Genomic DNA, 16,278 nt, shown 5'->3' with positions numbered 1-16,278 from the left:
AGATCATTGGAAGAACATTGGAAAGACATGTATGTATTTAAAATATACTCATACCATTTCTCAATGTGAGTTTCCTAAGATCTAGTTTTCACACATACAAACATAAAAAGAGTGTGTGAGAGAGACTACACTTTTTTATCTTAGACAGACATATTGCCTGTATCAATAATTTCACCTGAGTTAATTTTTCCTGCCCCTTGTGAATTTTCTCTTACATCCCACAAGGGAATCCAAAAACGATTTTAATATGTCTCTTCTGAACTTATTATATAAACAAATAATGTATTTTTTTGGGAGGGGTGGAATATGCCTCCACTGTTACTCAGATATGAGTATTCTTTGTTCTTCTTTCAGTCCATTCATTGCCACAGATTTGTGTGTGACCTTGAGACAGACATTCAGTCATTTACTTAATTTGTGAAATCTAAGCAGATGTAATTAACAGGGCATTCAGAACACAGAGCTTTATAATTGCACTGAGGATGCATAGACTGCAACAGTGCTTCACTCTGTCTGGGCTAGTTGCTGTTTCTGAATATTCTTAAAAACTCAGCCCAGTGTGGATCTTATGTCAGTAATCTCAAGACTGGTAGCCAGATCATGGTAGCCTAATCCATTGTTGTCTTTGAGAGGTCACACAAAAGGAAGCAGGAAAAAAGCACTTCTGGCTACCAATCCACTCCATGTGTCAATGAACAGTATAAGGGTTATATAGCCCAGTATTCTTAGCAATTCAATCCCATGTTCTGTCCATAAGATAGGTAAAGATAAAGGTATTCCCCTGACATTAAGTCTAGTCGTGTCCCACTCTGGGGGTTGGTGCTCATCTCCATTTCTCTGGCGTTGCCTGTAGACACCTCCAAGGCCATGTGGCCAGCATGACTTCATGGAGTGCCATTACCTTCCCACCAGAGCGGTACCTATCGATCTACTCACATTTGCATGTTTTCAAACTGCTAGGTTGGCAGAAGCTGGGGCTAACAGCAAGAGTTCACCCCGGTCTCCGGATTCGAACCTATGAACTTTTGGTCAGCAAGTTCAGCAGCTCAATGGTTTAACCCACTGCATCATTGGGGGCTCCTGTCCATATGATAGCAATACCAAATTTAGGGCTCAGAATGTTATCTGATTTGAATGGCGGTAATCCTTGACCATTGGCCATACTGACTTCTGGTTACCTGAATTCAGTCAGTGTCTGAGGAGAAAATGTAAGCTATGGTTTCGCAAAGAAATTCTGTTCCAGTACTAACCATGATTTCATAAATTCAGTGCCCCTAACAGGATACATCAATTGCTTTATTTGCAAAAGATGTAAATGACGTCATATGGGGATTGTGTTGGTAAGGGAAAGTCATATCTAGGAAGGACTGTGATTCCCATTGTAGCTGTTTACCTTGTATTGTTGAAGGCTTTCAGGGCTGGAATCCTCTGAAGATGGCAGCCACAAATGCAGGTGAAACATCAGGAGAAAATGCTGTTAGAAGACAGCCATACAGCACCCCACTGCTTCCTTTGTCTTTCTTGACAGATTATTTTAATCCCTCCTGCCTAGTTAGGCTGTAGAAGCTGTGATGATGACTGGGAAAAGCTGACCAAGCTCTCTGTGGGTAGAAAGGATACTTATTAAATTCTGCAGAAGCTGGCACAAGTGGCAAATTCAGTGGTTTATTTCTCTTTTTCTCTGTATGAGAAAGGACAGAATGACCTGAAGAAATGGTTATGGACTAATAAAAGTAACAATATTAGATGACTCAGAAGTTCTAAAAAGTGTTTTGATGTCCAGACTTGGTACAGTTGATGTACAAGAAGGTTTTGGAGCTTTGTTATATGCCCAACATGGTGTTTCAGAAAGATAAGAGGGCTATTTTAGTCAAACAAAGCTTTGGTGCTGAACCTATTTATTTATGAATCTTTGTGGTAAAAGATCAGCATGTAAATCTTACTTTGTTTGGGGCTTTTCTCTCCTTTTGATCTTTGCATGGCCTTTGTTTTGAAGCAATTTTTTTGGCAAAAGTATACAACTTAGAGTAGCGTTCAAAATGTTCTGTTGAAAATGCTGTCACATTACATAAACAGATGACTTGAAAATTGTGATGAAGTCATGAATTTGGAGCAGCTCAAAGTCCAGGAGTTGGTTGCCTTACCTTACAACCATCCAAGGAAACTGGAAACAATCTGAGAGGGTTCCCTCTCTCCCAAAGATGCCAGAGAGCATGTACTCTCCAAATGTTCTGATTTGGCTGGGACAATTCTAATTAATTTTCTGTAGATCATTTTGGAATTGAACCCAAATTTAGAAGGAACTGTTTTGGGTGCTGACGAATACTATTCAGCACTGTGGATGGCTGCTTCAAAATTCAGACTGAAACACACAATGGATTTGTTGCCTGACTATCATGGAAGCTATCAGACACTGCCAATGGGTTTGATGAGAATTGAAGTCCAAAACATCTGCAGAAGGCCAGATTGCTCTTTCTTAGTTGTTTTGTGGTCATTCTGGTGAATCGCACTCTATTGCTCAGCAAATATTTTGTTCCCTACCTTGGGTTAGAAAACCACCTTTCCTTACATAAATAAAATATTCTGGATTTACTGATATCAAATACTGAGTCCTAGCTTTTTGGGGAAGGCAGGGATTAAATAAATCAGTACAAAAGAAAATTGAATATTGTAAAAGTCCCATCACCATGCACTTGTTTTACAAGAGGGTACAGACATCGTGGCCAGGATGTAGTATCAGAATGTATATCCTTTCTGCTATGGAAAAAGATTGCTACTCATTTTTTTTACTGAATCAGTGTAGTTGTAGGTGGAAATAATATACTGAGCAAAAATTAATTGTGCATTTATTCTGATTAAGTAACATTATATTATGTGGCATAGGAAACTTCTCTGAAGTTGGAAAGAAAACCTTCTCATTGTTTCTCCTTCCTTCTGGGATCTCTTTAGACTGAGCAACAGTGTGGTAATCATCAACGATGTTAAAACTTGACACATTGAGGTTTTGAGCCTCTTACTTGGGAGCAAGTTGTGCTGAGCTCAGTGGAACTTATTTCTAACAACCAACCATGCACAAGATCAAGCCCAATGTTGTTGTTTATTTGTATTTGAACAATAAAGATGCATGGCGGTTTCAATAACAAGTTAGGCTTTTCTCTTACAAAGGATGGGTTTATAACTTGAATTCTGTGGAAGTATGTTCCTTCACACAGGAAATACAAACAGGACAATTTTAAACCTTTAAAACCACTTCTGAGATTTAACACCAGCACTCTAAACTATAGAGTCTCAATATAGTTCTCAGCCTTTCTTCCCTGAAGGCTTAAACTATAATCCTCAAAGAGGTTTCTTTTTAAAAACACAGATCCCAAACCTATCTCTGTCTTCACACTTCAAAAACCAACTCCCTAACTGAAAAGAATTCTTTGGCTGCATAGCTCCAACTGTCACTTTGGCTCCACCCATTTTTAGTTGCCAAGCAACTTGCCTCATTTACTTCAGCCAATCAAATTGCACTTCCAGTAATTGCTGCCTGATCACTCCCCCCCTTGCTCTGCCCAGCCTTTGCAAGTAAGGCCTGAAAACTACCTGTATACCAACCTTGTAATGTAGGCTAATCCGTTACACATAACAACACAAGCTCTATCTGATTTGAGTATGAGGAAGATCAAGCAGTTGTTTGTTCATTATAAGGGGCTGTTCGAAGACTAAACTTAGAAAATCTTACTTGAAACCAAGATAATAACAACAATAACAACAACTTTATTATTATATCCTGCCACCATCACCCCGAAGGGACTCGGGGCAACTTACATGCGGGACCAAGCCCAGTACAATAAAGTTTATGAATTAAAACACATTTAAAACATAATACACATAAAACAATCTGATTAAACAATTAAAAACAGCAGAATATAAAAATAAACATCAAATAACCAGAACCAGGGACAGGATGAGCAAGATCAAAACTTGGAAAGGGCAGGGCATGGACTTGTGCAAAAAAATGCTGGGGCTGAGGTAAAGTGCAGAGCTCACTGTAATGGCCAGTTTGAGATGAGCATTCGTTTACAGGGGCTTAATAATTATCAAACATACACTGGAACATCCAGGTTTTGAGGTCCCTGTGGAAGGAGGACAGAGTGGGTGCTGGCCTCTAGAAATGCTAAAATACAGGTTGAGCATTTCTTCTTGGGGATGCTGTAATCCAAAATACCCCAAAACCCAAACCTGTCCACATGGCTGGCTGAGATAGTGACATCTTTGCTTTCTGATGGTTCAGTGTACACAAACTTTGTTTCATGCACAAAATTATTTAAATATTTTTATAAAATTACATTTAGGCTATGTGTATAAGTTGTATATGAAACATAAATTACATTTGTATTTAGACTTTGATCCCATCTCCAAGATGCCTCATTCCTCACATCTGTGCAAATACATTTCAGATAAGGAATACTCAACCCATAAATGTGTAATAGTAACAGCATTTTTGGGTTATTACTTTCACTGGAGGAATCTGAAGAGGATGTGAGCAAAACACTGAAAACATTACTCTTAAAAATCAGATAATGTTCTGATGGTACATCGATTTTCTGCAAGTAATCCATTATTCAAAATGCTAAAAGTATCTTGTATATTTCATCATTTTCAAGACAAATATCAATTAATGTATATTTGGGAATGGGGGGCACCTAAGTAGACAATTTTCTTCTTTTTCCTCTTTGTATTGTGCCTGGTAATAACATTTCATTGTAGTCTTGTTTTGCATTATTGACTTATTAGTGTGTTATGTCATAGATGTATGTCCTTTACCCTCTTACTACTTCTATCATAGGCCTAAGATCTGGGACCTTGACCTCTCCAAGAAGATTAAATCCAAATTATGCAAATTGCTGTTTTCTGAGTCATAATCCAATTAATGGGACACATATTGAGCACATGATCATTATTCCAAATGAAAGCTGTCAAGCAGCTTGGTGCCCGAGATTAACGCATTCACCCTTGGATGCTTTTTGAAAGCAAGAGTATATCTGTCTACATCCCCTTGTGTATTCTGCATTGAGCTCTCTTTGAATTTGTTCCTTCATTTATAAAGTACTGTAGCACAATTGTGTGCATATATGTGTGTGTGTGCTGTTGAGATTGAAATAGAATTAACTTCTCTAGTTTGTAAGCTCCGTTTGGGTTAGAAAGCTGTCCACTTTTGCCATTTGCAATAGTGGTAAAATATGGATAATTGGTAAGAATAAGTCTGTGAACACAACAGTGTATTACCACATGACAAAAATTCTTCAGCTAGCTTTGCTAAAACACTTTCATCTGAGGAAGTAGTAGACTTCCTCATATGAAAGCTTTATGGTACCAACTTTGTTCTCTCAATCTCTCATGTTCTACAAGATCTCTTTGCGTACTAAAATATTGTGAGCTCTTCATAAGTCTGTTAATGTTTAATCCCCATACCTTGATACTGTGCAATCCTGATTATTATATTATGAACAGTCCTGAGTCCCTTTGGGGAGAGAGAGGGGTCTAGAAATAAAATATGATGATGATGATGATGATGATGATGATGATTGGAACTTATTACCTATCAGCATGCAGTTTTCTATGAGATATCTCTGGGACTCTTTGCATTACTCAACTATAGCACTATGATTCCATTTTAAGTGTCACGACTCCGTCCTATGAAATCCTGGGATTTGCAGTTTAGTGAGGGACATTATGGATTCTTATCCAGAAAGCTCTCATGCCTCAATAAACTACAAGCCCCAGAATAGGATGTTCCCATGACTCCTTAAAATGGACGTATAGTGCTACACAGGTGTGTAGCATGAAAAGGCCCCTCTGTTAAAGTCTTCAACCTGGCGAATGTCAATTTTCACATCAGCGTGGTCATGCATGTTCATGTTTATCAGTTTCTCAGAATCTAACAATGTGCTAATGAATTTTGACACTTACCATAAATGACATTATCATTGTGTACCAGCATGTGCCTGGCAACGGGGCAAATGCCAGTGAATGCTGATATTCACAAAATTTATCTGGGATTTACTTACGTGTTACATTCCTGTCCTTTTTTCTCTCTCTCCAAGGAGCTGAAACGGTCATGCCTAATTCTTATCTTATCTTCTACTCTTTTATCCTCACTACAGTCTTGTGAGATGAGGTAGATACAAAGAAGGTGACTTCCCTATTTATGCTTGGGGACTAAATACAATGTTAGTACTACTTGGTAGTGCATATATTGGTAACCTCAAGGTTGGATTTTTGCAATGCAGTGTACCAAGTTCGGAAACTCCACAATTCGCTCAAAACATGGCAGCCAGACTAGTTAGAAAAACAAATAAGAGTGAGCATATTACACCCATGTTGAAGTACTCCACTGGTTGCCAATAATTTCCGGGCAAAGTACAAGGTGTTGCTTTTGATCTTTAAAGCCCTACATGGTTTGGGTCCAGGTTACCTATAGGATCTCCTTTTCCAGCACAATTGGCCCTTTTGGATCCTCTGGCAAACACTTCTTCCAACCAACCAGAACCCAACTGACAACTGTCACCCAGAGTACCTTTTCATCAGCTGCCTCATGACTGTGCAATGACCTATTCGAAGAGATCTGACAGCTAAACAAGCTGACGGAATTTAAAATGAAATTGAATATCCATCTCTTCCGGCAGGCCCACTCGGTCAACTTTCAAACATGAGTTCTGATTTACATTCTATTAATACTATATGTCAATTTTGTATCTGTTTTTAGTACAGGTTTTTATATTGTTGTGTTTTTATCTATATAATTTATTGTATATATCTTATGTTCATATGTTTTTGACTTTGTTGTACCCTGTCTTGAGCCATCAGGAGAGGCGGGTAATAAATAGAATGTATTGTTGTTATTATTATTATTATTATTATTATTATTATTGACACAACAACACAGTATGACACAGCAAACAAGATAGACATGCTGGATTTCGTATCACAAAATCACAAGCCGAACACTTCCCAAGTGTTTAGGACTGTGTGGTGTATTTTTGGATGATCCGTGCAGATCCTAGTAGGGTGGCCTTTTGCAATTGGCAGATCGTAATTTTGTCAATGTCTATTGTTTCCAAATGCCGGCTGAGATCTTTTGGCACAGCACCCAGTGTGCCCATCACCACCGGGACCACCTGTACTGGTTTCTGCCAGAGTCTTTGAAGTTCGATCTTGAGGTCCTGATAGCGGCTGAGTTTTTCCTGTTGTTTTTCATCAATTCGACTGTCACCTGATATGGCGACATCGATAATCAATAATCCATGAGGGTCTTCCTCCAGGGTCAAACCAAGAATGGGCAACTTGGAAGTCCCTGAACAGACTCAGAAGTGGAGTGGGCAGATCTAAAGACAACTTGGCAAGGAGGCACTACCTGGAGGAATCCTCCACCTTGTGTGACTGTGGAGCAGAACAAACAACTCCGCATATGTATGCTTGCCCACAATGTCCTGCCTCATGCACGGAGGAGGAGTTGTTTAAAGCTACGGACAATGCGGTTGCTGTTGCCCGTTTTCGGTCTAAAACTATTTAGTTGCTTGTGATTTCTTTTTTTTCATCATTTTAAAATGTATTTGTTATGCAATGCTTTTGACACGAAATAAATAAATAATCCAAACCTTTTTCTTTTCCACAACTGTGAGGTCTGGTGTGTTGTGTTCCAGAACTTTGTCAGTCTGGATTCGAAAGTCCCACAGTATCTTTGCATGTTCATTTTCCATTACCTTTGCAGGTTTGTGATCCCACCAGTTCTTTACTGCTGGGAGGTGGTACTTGAGGCATAAGTTCCAATTAATCATTTGGGCCACATAGTTGTGCCTCTGTTTGTAGTCTGTGCGATTTTCTTACAGCAGCTGAGGATATGATCAATGGTTTCGTCAGCTTCCTTGCACAGTCTGCATTTTGGGTCTTCAGCTGATTTTTTGATTTTGGCCTTGCATTTGTTCTGACGGCTTGCTCCTGGGCTGCAAGGATCAGGCCTTCTGTCTCCTTCTTCAGTGTCCCATTCGTGAGCCACAGCCAGGTCTTCTCCTTATCAGCTTTTCCTTCAATTTTGTCAAGGAACTTTCCATGTAGTGTTTTGTTGTGCCAGCTGTCAGCTCTAGTTTGTAATGCAGTTTTCTTGTACTTAATTTTTGTCTGCTGTGCTTTGAGGAGTTTCTGATTTTTTACTTCAATAAAAGCAGGTTCTTCACTTTACTTTACATATTCTGCCAGGGCATGTTCTTCTTCTTTGACTGCTTGTTTTATTATTATTTTTATCATCATCATCATCCTTACTTAGAGCAGGACCTTTGAAATCAGTGGGACCTAATACTATGTATGACAAGCCCATTCATTTCAATATGTCTTGTCGTGCCTCACTATTTACTCCTCCTAAGCCCTCATTTAGTTAGAAAAGATATGTATTTTATGTATAGTTTGTGGGGTTAGTCTAGATAGCCTCTTCCTCCTTATATTTGAAACCTCCTTCGCCTTGTCCCTTTAAAACCCCTCTCAAGGGTGGAGCTTTAGCCAAGGCCTTTCTACTCCTTATGGAGTCAGGCAGTGTGGTATTGGAAGGTAAAGAGTAAGGAAGGTGGAAGAACCACAACATAGAATGTCACGTCAAAGCCACACAAGTCATACAAGTTACATCAAAGCTATATAAAAGTAAAGCCACATTGAAGATATAACAGACTGAGATCCAATTGAAGGTATATTAACGTAACATCCAGTCAGGACCGTGGTTGTGCGTTAAGGACTTTAAGTACCCTCACAAAGACTGGCAGTAAAACTCTTGAGGAGAGGAAGTTTGAGATCTGTTATTTAATAAATTGTTTTTACTTCAAATGTGTAGCATTCGATCAGTTCCCTGCCTCATAGACACCTTCCAAATAAATAACTAGTGTGGGGACAGAACATGCCTAGCTTGAGCTAATGTAGAATTTAGCCCCACTGACTAAGCAGGGTTTAGACATTTTACAGCACCATATGTTTCTGATTTTTTGTGTGCATTTGAGTAATTTGGATATAAAAAGCAAAATGGATGCATTGCCATGTTGCTGCTCCTCTTCTAGTATGCAAAGTATGATGCATCTGAATTGCAAATGTTTTGTTTATGTTAATACAAATTTATATTTAAATCCTGGATGAAGGTAGATTTCCACCTCATTATACACCCGAGTCTTATTAGCATTAATGGAAATTATGCAAACTTGCTTGGCTTGACAAGGCAGCTGCTGGAGGTGAACAAGGAGTTCTATCTCTCTTTGCTGTTCCATTTATGTTGGGCCCCTGTGACAAGACAAATCAATGGTGATTCCACACATTGAGTGGCTATACGCCAGCTCATTAGTATGTTAATAATCACTCCTGTACTTTCCATGCTGTATTTTCCAGATTAACTTGTGTCACTTTTGTTTATACCTTTCCACAAATAAGAGACTGCTAAGCTTGTCTTACCACAGTGTTCTGGAAACTCTGCTGGCTCCTTCAAATTTCCTGTGCGGATGTGCATTGGAAACGTTAGTCTTTGTTTGTGAAATGTTGTTAATCTTAGGCCCATCATACAGTAAATCCAATCAATTTATTAATGCTCCAACCAATGGTCATATGCATTTACAGAAACAACATCAAACAAACGTCTGTACAAAACACTGTAAAATTCAACACTTAAAAGTAGGATGCAAGCAGGATAAAACAGAACATGCAAACTATACATTGTGTGGTGCAGCAGCACAAGTGCAACATGTGCTGGGGACTGCACAATTACCGGTAAAATGCCAATGTATAAAATCAGTCATTTAAAAAACATATATGTAAAAATATCAACCAAGCATCTGTAGAAACCCTGTAAACTTCCACAGTTAAAACCACGGTGCCTGGAGTATAAAACAGAGCTTGCAAAATATAACCAGTAAAAAGCCAATATAAAATATCAGTCATGTTAAAAACTAGATAAAAGCATCTCCGGCGATGTGAGGGCGATCTGGCTGCGACATCTGTCACCCCATTGATCACCAGGGTTGATTCAGCTGATCTGGCTGGCTAGGCGGGTGTCCCCTTCCTCCCTCACCGCTCCATGTGCGTCCCTCCCGAAGCTGCGCGCTCGGTGGAAGAGGACGACGTCCCAGGTATAGAAGGAGTGTACCGAGGTCTCCAGTCTTCGGTCCCGGGTATACAATAGCTGCGCTCCCCTGCTAGAACCTCCATCATACAGTAGTCCAAAGTGCCTTATGATTAGAGACAGTGAGCATTACAGGTCATGGTAAACTGTTGAACAAAGTGGCTGAGATGTGATCCAGAAAGTTTCCTCTTTCAAACTGTGAATTAACTGGACTAATTCACTGAACGGAGCTTCAAAATCAATTTTGATAGCGTCTTCATATGGTGTCAATGTTGAAGGGATTTCACATGATTGGAATCCAACCTGGTTTCTAGTATTAAAAGGTGGTGATAACCATAATTATCTTCCACTGTGAGGTGACTCTTTTGTTAAGGAATTAATATAGAGTGGCTCTGAAAAGTTTAGAAAAACTATTAATATGCAACCTGCACATTTTGCAGCTAAAGGTTTGGTTTGATTCATTCCCCCAAGCCACCTCCTGCTGAAGGCAGATGTCGTTGTACATTACTGTGTGATTACACTGACAAGTGTGACTAGGTAGATAGAAATATAACTATTATGTTTAAAACTGGGACTTGTTTTGGATACTGGAACAATAAGATGCAGCATAATATCCTTTGAGTCCAGATTATCTGAAATATGTCTTCTACTGTGAAATGTTCTGACTTTTTGAGATCTTCAGGGGAGAACGTTCTCTTGACCCTTCTTAACAGGCACATTTGCTTGGACTGCATAAGGAATAGCTTCCTTGGTGGCTGTTCACAAGCTGTGGAACTGCCTCCCTTTATGACAGTGATTCCCAACCTGTGGGTCCCCAGATGTTTTGGCCTTCAACTCCCAGAAATCCTAACATCTGGTCAATTGACTAGGATTTCTGGGAGTTATGGGCCAAACCACCTGGGGATCCATAGGTTGAGAACTACTGCTTTATGAGCTCCTTCCATTGGCCATAAATTGGTTGCTACTAGAAGATATTTTAATGGGTAGGGAGTAGCAGCAAGGATTGGGCTTTTTTATATTTTGCTGTTTTTAAATGCTGTTTTAACTTAGTGAATGTTTAAATAAAACAAACAACATAATAGTATTGTAATAGTAAATATTGATGAATGGGAAGAGGATGTTGTAATTTGCTTTGGACATGTGGTATGAGGCCAGCTTCTGGTGACATAATGTATGTTGTTGCAAATATCTGAATATTGTTTGTTTGCAAAATAAAATACATTGCTTTTTTTAAAAAATACTAAAAAAGTATTCTTTTACAATGAGCCATTATGGGCAGAAGTGATGATGAATAAAGAGTCATTACGGATGCACACTCTTGTTGTGGACATTCATAAGAACCCAATAAGTTCCTCTTGAATTAGACTTGTTCACCAGCAATGGCTGGTGATGTGATACATTGGGGAAACCTTCAACCTGGGTGTGATGGTTGTTGCTTTCACTTTTTCTGTTGCCTGCTGAATCTGGTTGAAAAATGGTGCTGCTGAAATGTTCTTCTTATGGCTAATCACCATTCATAGATTTTTTTTTCCATGTTCTTACATTTCTGGAGAGGTTACTTTTTTCAAGCAGAAATTCACAAGATCCAGAGTGTGGACATCCTTCCAGAATGCAGTAAAACAAGATGCTTTTATAGTTTTTTTTTTTCTTGTGTGCTTTCAAGTTGCTTGCAATTTATGTTGACTCTAGCAAGAGTTTTCCTGGCAAGATTTGTTCAGAGGGGCTTTACTTTTGCCTGAGATAGTGTGATTTGCCTAAAATTATCATGTGGGTTTCTAGAACTAAGCAGGGATTTAGATCCTTGTCCCCAGAGCCATAGCCCAAAGCTCAATCCACCACAGCACCCCAACCCTCATTCTTTTTAGAGGATTAATTACTGCCTATTAGAAGAGGCAACTTGAGCAAATGAGGGATACACACTCTCTTCTATTATAGGTCAAGTTTACATTTTTATTTTCATATTTTTGGAAATTATGATGACATATTGATGGCTGGCAATATGACAAATGTAAAAATCGATCATAATCATGCACATTATGTACTCCTCATTCCTCACTGCTTAAGCATAATTTCAGCATTTTTAAAAATAATCATGTCAGAACATTTTTGTTGCAATAGTAATCTGCAAGTAGCTAGAAGTACTTTTGGACTGTTTGTCCCAGTGTTTTCTTACTCACACCCTATTAGTCTGCCACCAATGTTCTACTTTTCTTTGGCAGGCTGTCCAGAACACCATTTCCTCCTTTTCAACCAGTGAAGTCCAATTGTTCTTTGCTTGCACCGCATCAGCTTTTCCCAGAATTTTGCCTGGAGCTTGAATCCACAAGGGAATCCCCGGTGTGTTTAGATTATAAAACTGCTTCCTGAAATGATCTTGTTTGGTTGAGACTCTTTGATAACGCTGTCAAACTGGATGTTCTGTTTTTCTCTTCTCCATCCAAGCAGCCCCCTGTTCTCCCTTACATTGTTGGTAAACAGAAATAGGTGCATATGTAATTTCTCCCTGCCACCCATGCTTGTAACTTGATGAAGAGTTTATTATTCCTGGAAATACATTTATTTGTATAACTCTGCCTACCTTGACACTGTAGAAGAAAACACAAGGTTTTCATATCTCATAAGAGAGAGGGATAATCTGAGACCAAAGATGAGAAGGGTAGGCTTGGCCAGGGTTGCTGAAACACAGCCAAAGACACACTTGACTACTTAAATGGATGTACACAAGGATGCTTGAATTTAAATAGCAAAATACTTATAGGATGCCAACAATCCTCTATGGACGCTTTGTGTTTAAATTCTCAGGATTTTTTTCTGAAATACGTATAGATAGCTGCACCTTTCTTTCCATATTTAATGCAGTTAAGGGTGTTGTTGGTAACATGCATTTTTCTTTTTTACACTAGAGTTAAAAACAATCACAATGTATGAATCCTTTCTTGCTGAATAAGTGGCAGAGCTGAAATTTGAACCCATGTCTAATACCCTTTAGATCTGACTGTAGGGCACATGCAACTTTTCTTTTAGTCAGGCCACCTGACTTCCCTTCCACTTCACTTTGAGGGTGTCACAGCTTAGGGATTTTCCCCAGACCTTAAGTCTGGCTGTGTCCGACTCTGAGGGTTAGTGCTCATCTTAATTTCTAAGCCCAAGAGCCGGCGTTGTCTGTAGACACCTCCAAGGTCAAGGTGGCTGGCATGACTGCATGGAGCGCTGTTACCTTCCCACCAGAGTGCTACCTGTTGGTCTACTCACATCTATGTTTTTGAGCTGCTAGGTTGGCAGAAGCTGGGACTAACAACGGGAGCTTACCCCACTTCCCGGATTGGAACCGCCAATCTTTTGGTCAGGAAGTTCAGCAGCCCGTTGAGCCACTGGGGGGGCTCCTGTTATATCTCACATGGGTTAAAAATCTGTGCAATGTTTTAATTTTTTTGCAGAATGTTACAAATGCATTGCCTTTTTGTCTTTGTCAAGGTTTATGCCGCTCTATTGGAGTAAGTAACTTTCTCATTGATCATTTGGAGCAGCTGAAAGAAGACTGTCAAATAACCCCACATGTAAATCAGGTGAGTTTGTTATGTATACAAGGCTTTTATCAGGAAAGTAGTGTTACCGAACTTGTACTTTAATGGGATGTTGGAGTATAATTTGGTGGCAGGTTTTGTGTCAATCTTTGGGATTCTGTAAACACACTCCTTGCCTCTGGAATTTCACATGACAGTGGTGACTGCGAGAGTTGATGAAGCTTAAGTACCACAAAGGTACCAGATCCTGGCAGCTAACGGGGTCAGCTCTGGTTAGTACTTGGATGGAGAATTGCCAGTCAATACGAGGTAATGTAGACTATATTTCAGAGGAAAGAAATGGCAAAATCACCTAAGTATTCTCTGCCCAAGAAAACCCCAGTGAAATTTATGATGTTAACATAAGTCAACAGGCAGCATGAAGGCACATACACAAGAGAGTGGCCAAGACCTTCAGAGTCTCTTTGGTGTGAAGATGTGAACAATCACAAGGATACTGAGTCTGAAGTGTAGATGTCAGCTGTGGATGAGTTAACGCCTTACCTTTGGTTGCAGTAAAAAAAAAAAAAGCGCTGTTCCAGTGATTGTATACTTGCCACTGTTATACCAAAATTATCAGTTACAGGAACATACTGTATTGATGTGGCATTGGGGGCTGTGCGGTGGTGATTGAAGTGTGGAGGGATGGATGTGTTGTTTTTGTGATGCGTGCTGGGGAAAGCATTTAAAGCCTTCGACAACACATTGAAAGCATTTAATTTCATTGTACAATGACAATAAAGCTATTCAAATATTCAAATGTAAAGAATGTGCCAGAAAAGGGAATACCGGATCTTTATGTGGTTGGACCTCTGAACATAATTGTACTCTACTGTTAATGGGTAAAGGAGTGGCGCTTCTCATAATCTGCAAACTGTAAATTTGTAAACAGGGTGCCACAGAGAGGTCAGGAAGCTTCAAAGATTGAAGAGATGGATGCATCTGCCGCTTGAAAACCTGTTTCTGTACGCTATACAAAATACTATGTGCTATAAGAAAACCACTTCCAAATCAAATTGATACATCAATTAATTGTGAACCTGTGGGTTTCAATACCACAAACTTAGACAGTGTTGGAAAAGAATTAGATAAAAACATAGATTATAGGTCTGGAAATTATCAGGTGTGATAACTAAATAAAAGCTCCATATTTCAAGACAGAATACATTCAGATGCTAGATCTCAGGGATAGTATTTGGTATGGCCTGTTTTGTCAGGGATCTCCATACTTGTGTGGAGAAATACAGACGGTCCCCACATTACAAACATCTGACTTACAAATGACTCATAGTTAAGAACAGGGATGAGACAACAGGGAGAGAGAGAAATCTACCCCTAAGAAGGGAAATTCACCCCTAGAAGAGTTATCAGGGGGGAAAGAATATCTACTGAACCTTTAGTACCAATCCTTGTTTCCACAACAAGCCAAATTTTTCAAAATCCAATTATCACAGAATCATAAAGTGAGGTGATATCTTCTGAACAGGGGCACAGACAGCAAAACAAATATCACAGGGGTCTTAAACCTTCCCTATGCTGTCCAAAGCTATATGTAACTCCAGTCATATATATATATATATATATATATATATATATATATATATATATATATATACACACACACACACACACACACACACACACACACACACACACACACATATATATATCTGGAGTTACACTTAAAATGTATCTGTTCCAACTTACAAACAAATGCAACTTTTCCTTAGAGGTGGGTTACACTAACCTAATGCTCATTTCGGGCTGGTCTCATTCTGTAAAAAAGAAAACCTCAGTGATATTTCTTTAGTATTCAAGCTCAGTGAATTTGATTCACCTGGCCTTATTGCCTCTCCCCACATCCTTAGTGGTCTCTATCTTGAAGATTGGAAAACTTTGTTTCCCCAGCCATTGTGGCCATGACAACCGAAGAGTTCTGTGAGCTGTAGTCTGAAAAATATCAGTATTTAAGTCCTAGTAAATCCTGGAAATGCAAAGAAAATGGACAGAGCAGTGACCTCATGCTGCCAAACTGTAAACTCATGATGTGGAATGCCAAAGAGAGGTCAGAAGACTTCAAAGGTAGAAGCGATGGATGTGTCTGCTGCTTGAACCTTGTCTCCCATCCAACCTGTCATTTTTGATCACAGTGGCTTTAAGGCTGACTCAGCCAAGCCTCCTAAAGTGTGCAAGTTCCCCCCTCCCCCCGCCCCCCAAGTCGGTACTGAGCTGACGCCAGCTTATTGTTTCTGACTATTGTTGCCTGAAAAGACAACATGTTCTAGGGATGAGAAACAGGAAGCAGGTCCTCATCCTCCTGGGGTGGATGAAATTTTCCACATTCCCAGTGTTGATGTCACTGTGTTAAACTAATACATCTTTGTCTTCCTCTTCTGCATCATCATTACAAGCATACAAAACGGTTAGCTAATTGGAAGAAGCACGAGGGCCAAATACTTTGGGGGTGTGTTTTTCTCTGAAAATTGGCTTTGTCAGAGAATTTATGTTGGTTTATGCATGTACAGAAAATTGCTATATCCGGAAATTGTCTTGTGCTTTTATTTTCTTTAGTTTTTTTGC

The 16,278-nt window shown here is 39.4% G+C and overlaps 1 protein-coding gene across 4 annotated transcripts in view; it reads left to right on the top strand.

Moving 5' to 3' along the window:
* The window catches only part of LOC100557814 (uncharacterized oxidoreductase ZK1290.5), a 106,723-nt gene that overhangs the window by 52,316 nt on the left and 38,129 nt on the right, over nt 1-16,278 (top strand). For all 4 annotated transcript variants that reach the window (XM_008109143.3, XM_008109144.3, XM_062979524.1 and 1 more), the window contains exon 4: nt 13,610-13,701. In XM_008109143.3, coding sequence (XP_008107350.1) covers nt 13,610-13,701 — 92 coding nt within the window. The remainder of the gene's footprint in view (nt 1-13,609; nt 13,702-16,278) is intronic.

The sequence above is a fragment of the Anolis carolinensis genome, chromosome 4 (genome assembly GCF_035594765.1).
Source record: "Anolis carolinensis isolate JA03-04 chromosome 4, rAnoCar3.1.pri, whole genome shotgun sequence".
In the NCBI taxonomy this organism is placed as follows: Eukaryota; Metazoa; Chordata; class Lepidosauria; order Squamata; family Dactyloidae; genus Anolis; species Anolis carolinensis.
Note: the sequence above shows the minus strand (reverse complement) of the source record. Positions and strands in the feature narration are given on the sequence as shown.